This window comes from Lonchura striata, chromosome 1, assembly GCF_046129695.1.
Source record: "Lonchura striata isolate bLonStr1 chromosome 1, bLonStr1.mat, whole genome shotgun sequence".
NCBI classification, from domain to species: Eukaryota; Metazoa; Chordata; class Aves; order Passeriformes; family Estrildidae; genus Lonchura; species Lonchura striata.
The window spans coordinates 113,491,265-113,496,358 of record NC_134603.1 but is presented as its reverse complement, the minus strand read 5'-3'; the positions used below and the strand labels follow the sequence as shown (position 1 = coordinate 113,496,358).

Below are 5,094 nucleotides of genomic sequence, written 5' to 3'. Positions count from 1 at the left end.
AAGAAGAAAAAATAGACAGAGTGTTTCCTATTGATGACCAACATCTAAGAGGATGCTCTGCTTCTGGCACGCTGTTTTAGTGCTTTTCTCCAGTGCAGGCACAACTACTTCTTCATCAATGTCATTCAACAACACACCAACTGGCATCTCTCCCAGAAAAGAAATATGCCATCTATATCAGACATATGGCTTCTTCAAGCACAGGGAGTGATAGCCTTAAGGATGGTCTCAGACACAGCTTCTGTAGAAATGCATCTTGCCTAACAAGGGATAAAAGTGAGTGATTACTTTCTCTTCATCCATATACCTTTACAATGTACTCACTTTCTCAAATCCCAGCTCACATGTTGAATTAGAGGCCTGCTGAAAAGCTTCCATCTGTTCTTGTTCATCGTGTGCATCCCACAATACATCACCAAAAACTTCTTCTTCAGGAGCAGTGGAGTCTTCCTTATTACCCAAATCCTTGCCTTCTAGGTCTGTCATTTCACACCCCAATATATCCTAAGTAAAAAAAAATTGCATGGAGAAAACTGCAACTATATAGCAAGCACATTTGCTGTCAGTGTCAGTATGAGTGTGGCTCTAACACCAATATGCTCATTGCCTTGCAGGGTAGCATAGAACATAAATAAATAAACAATTAAATGAAACTAAGTCAACTCTGAATGCACAGGTCTCAAGACAATGATTTTAAATATCTCACAGTAGAAACCTCAAGGAGAGAACATATCTATGATATGGATAAACAGAAATTAAAAACTAAGTTAGGCCCATAAATAGAACCTTTTCCCATGGTCCAGTGCTTCTGTCCATAAAAGCACTGTTCAGTTTGGGGTTTTATTTTCCACTTGCACATTTCCTTGCTTGGCAGATATTAACAATAAAATGGAGCGATACTTTGTATCACACCTAAGTACCACATAGTAATCACACTGATGTAATTCAAAATCATAAATCAACATAGACATAAAAAGCTAAAATGCATGATGTATTTTACCTGTTTAATTATTTTTTCCACACAATTATAGATTTCATATGCTCCTTCCTCCATACCTCCAATATGGTCAATCATCTGAAAAAGTAAATGGAAAAGCATGACAAAACTCTGAATCCAACTGAGAACAATATTTAGGACTTCCAACAAAAACATTCTGGAACACATTTAAATTCCATTCTCTTGCCTTCCTTAGGTAAGATTCACTTTGCTTAAGAACTTTGAGCATCTAGTTTCAGCTATTCTCAACATTTGTCTCTGTAGAGGAAAATAGATCATAACTGATCTATATTTAGGCAGCAGGATTCTCTCTACATGTATACTTCATTCCCTTTCGTGGCTACAGAGGCACTTTGCCATTTGAATGTCTAAATACAGGTAAGAAGTTCTAACCTTAAAGCATAGCCATTTTTTTCAGTGAAAATGCAGTGGCTTTTTTTTCTCCCCTGCTAATAAAAATTTCATAACATTCATAAATTTCAGCTTCATCAATCTGCTCAAAGAATGAGCAGCCAGAGCAACGAGTGCAATACAATTTCTTCTAAAATCTGGGACTATTAGCATGTAGTGTTGTTTATAGCAATTTTTAAATGCCATACCTTTGCTTTGTTCATGCAAGAAATTTGCTCAATTAACTGTTGCACTGAGACTGAACTGACTTTGCCATCCTCCCTTCTGTGGTAAATTAACCGGGGCTTTTCTTCTGGATTTCTCAAGAAGGCTTCTTCACAGTCCTCCAACAAACAACTAGATTGGAAATCAGCATTCTTGTGCTATATTACACTGCTGTAGTAAACAGTTCAATCAACACAAGCTCCGAAGACGAGTTTCACTGCAAAATCTAATTCAAAAGTCATATCTATTTATAGCAAAAAGCAATCAAATACTTCAACAGAGAATTTGAGAAAAATTCTGAAGCAAGATAAAGCTAAAAGAGAGATTTATGCTACTTGTACCAAACGCAGCAAAACCATGTATTAATTTTTATGATTACTGATTTGTAAATGTAAAGCTGTTTTTCCCATCATACCAATACACAGAGTGAAAGGAATTGCCTTGCATGGAAAGAACATGGTTTCACATACAATTAATAAGCATCATAGATATGCTTTGCTATCAGTTATCTGAAGGTTCTGTTCTATTTTTGATCTTTTTAGGAAGAGTCCTTTAGTATTTGTCAGATGTCTTGGGTGACAGTCTTTCAATTTATAGTACTTTAAAAGGCAAATCTGACACCTCCGAATTCAAAAGCACTTTGTATTTATATATGTGAATGATATCCATGGTTATTTATTGCTATTCCACAGAAGGAACTATATTACTTGGGGATGCTGACAATAGCAGACAGGATTGTTCAAATATTATCATCTTTACACAAGCACCACAATTTTCATCAGAGTTATTGTAAGATAAATTCTCTAAATTAATACTTCTGGGATTTTTTTTCCCTGCATATTTTGTTCTTACACATTTGTGCTCCATATACATAAAACTGGGTTATTTGGCAACAGCATATAATGCATAACAGTAACATTCCTAACACAATTTAAAAATATCCTTCCTTTGGTGTATTTTCTTTAGTGAATCATGCTTTTTCTTCTAGAAGGTTAAGAAATTACTCACTGAACAAACAGACCACATTCCATCACTATTTGTCATGAAACATCATGACTTCAGTAAATCAAAACTGTCAAAAGATAGCATAAGGTAACACACAGGAGAGCCATGACATTAGTCTGAAAGACAGCCAAGACCAGGAACTATGTGATAGAATAAACCCCAAATACTATGGACAGGTGTAAGGCTAGATAAGCAAAAGAAAAACAAGGAGGACACTGACATCAGCCATCTTGAATTCCTAAGACATAGCCACATGCACAACAGAGAGATCCTCTTGGAAACCAAACATTTCTGTATGTTACTAAGACATTGTTCAAGCTGTATTTTAAGAGAATTTGTAGCTACAAGAAAAATAAAATGGTACAAAGCTGATATATTCTTTTAAGTGTCTGCACTAGCAAACCTGAAGTTTGAAGTAGTATCACTTTGAAGTAACTAGCTTAGGAAACATACTGAGCATAGCATCCCATACATTTTAATAAGCTATGCAGTCTGCATAAATTACAAGTTGCCATTTGTTTCACCAGTCTGGAAAATACTCACCTTGGCAAAGTTAAATGCAGGAGCAAAATGACTAAAGAACTTTTTTCAATTTCCCATTTTCTTACATCCTGAAGAGGCCTTTCATTCTCTGTTGAAAAATTAACAACTTGAAAGAAGTACCCCATTTTTTCACAGACTCTCTGAAGTTTTGGGGAGTAGTTCTGAAAGCAAATGTGAGCAACAGTGCTCTATTACTAACCATGCATAGCACTAAGGATCTACCAAACAAATCTCAGTTTCTTTTATCTAAGAAGCTTGTTCCCCTGAAGCCCTCGACAATACTTTCACTGATTTCACTGAAATCAGACTATACCTACTAAGGCTTTCACAAAGTATTAGACAAATTTCTGAACCAGCATCACACTGGAAACAAGACAGCATATAAGTGAGCACAGGTTTAGGGGTACTCACTCTAATGAAGATGGTCACTTCTGGCTGAGTCTCATCAGTACTGATAATGTAACATCTTACTGTGTTACTCCACAGTGAGTGGGAAAACAGAGGAGTAACCTGCAATAAACTGGCAACAGCAGCATCCCAATCATCTGCCAATGGAAAAAGCCCCAAAATGAAGTCTTAAGACATCTTCACATGTCATCATACTGCATAACAGCTAAGTCATCACCTCTTAACATCAAGAATACTACATTTTATTTAAAATAGTAGTAGTGTTTTTACTCAATTATTTAAATTTTACAAATTTTCAGAACTCATATCATTTGGTAATGTCACACAATTTGATAATGTGGCAAAATAAAAGTGTTAATTATATTATCATCACAATGTTATTTCCTTTAAAAAGGATTGATGAAATGTTTCCACAAAATTAAACTGATAGCATTATTGTAAAAGAAGTACCAATATGCAGGAGTAATAAATTCACTCATAACCAAACATTTCTTTTCCTTCAGATCTATGTATATTTCAATTAGACCATGTGAACAAATGACAGCAAAAAACTGTGGGAACTTCCTCTTCTGGAGAAAAAAATCCATTGCTTCCTGTAGCATTGTATGTTTATTCCCTACAGAAGCAATGAGTTTTAAAACTTTCTTAGGTTCTTCATTTTGTGACTGGTCATTCTTTCAAGATAGGAATAGGTCCTCTTCTCAGGACCACACAGGTTGATGAAAGTCTTAGTATATGAAGTTGGATCCATCACAGGGAAGACCCACCCCTCCCACTTTGCAGGCACAGAATTCTGAATCAGACAGAGCCTGAAGGACTGAACTAAAAAGGGGAAAACTGCCACCAAAATCAGCTATATGCAGAAGAGGTTCCAGAGCCAGGACAACAGTGAAGGAAACCAGAGCATCAGAAGCCGATTTACAAGAGGCCACTTGGGAAACAAAGTTCAAAAGCAGTAATTATTGACAAGAAAATATCAAGGATTGATTTGCATAACAACTGTACATCCTGGTCTTACAATCAGATTTCCATAAGTGGCCTCCTAAGCAAAGTCAAAGTCCATGCAAAATCAATGAACAAAACAGGAGTATATTTTATTCTGGTACAAATATGATGTTCATACCCAGGAACACAAAGCACTTGTAACTGTTTGCTAAAATCACTGCTGCACATACCATAGTCATTCATATATTAAACATAACTTCGCTACATTTTATTTTATTTTTAACAAAGAATTCCAAATAATCCTTTGGCTAAATTACCCAAGAATGGACAGAAAAGGATCTAAGAAGGAACAGAGTTACTTAAGCATAGTTGAAAAAATTCCACAGACACCTACAATTCCTGCAAGATAAATTACCATTACTTACCTCTGTTTATATTTGCAAATGGTCCCTCGACATCTATGGAGCTATGAGCAAATTCAGGACCTCTGAAAGACTGCTGAAGTTGCATCATACTACCCATGGATGGCTCACTTCCCAACACTCCTCCATTCCAGTATTCGGATTGTGCCCCTGTAGCTA

The 5,094-nt window shown here is 36.0% G+C and overlaps 1 protein-coding gene across 2 annotated transcripts in view; it reads right to left on the bottom strand.

Annotated features, from left to right (window-relative positions):
• NPHP3 (nephrocystin 3) overlaps positions 1-5,094 on the bottom strand; it is a 29,878-nt gene that overhangs the window by 21,519 nt on the left and 3,265 nt on the right. For both annotated transcript variants that reach the window (XM_077786862.1, XM_021531243.2), the window contains exons 4-9: positions 4,939-5,091; positions 3,572-3,705; positions 3,161-3,321; positions 1,597-1,744; positions 1,001-1,075; positions 325-504 (exon numbers count right to left, since the gene is read on the bottom strand). In XM_077786862.1, coding sequence (XP_077642988.1) covers positions 325-504; positions 1,001-1,075; positions 1,597-1,744; positions 3,161-3,321; positions 3,572-3,705; positions 4,939-5,091 — 851 coding nt within the window. The remainder of the gene's footprint in view (positions 1-324; positions 505-1,000; positions 1,076-1,596; positions 1,745-3,160; positions 3,322-3,571; positions 3,706-4,938; positions 5,092-5,094) is intronic.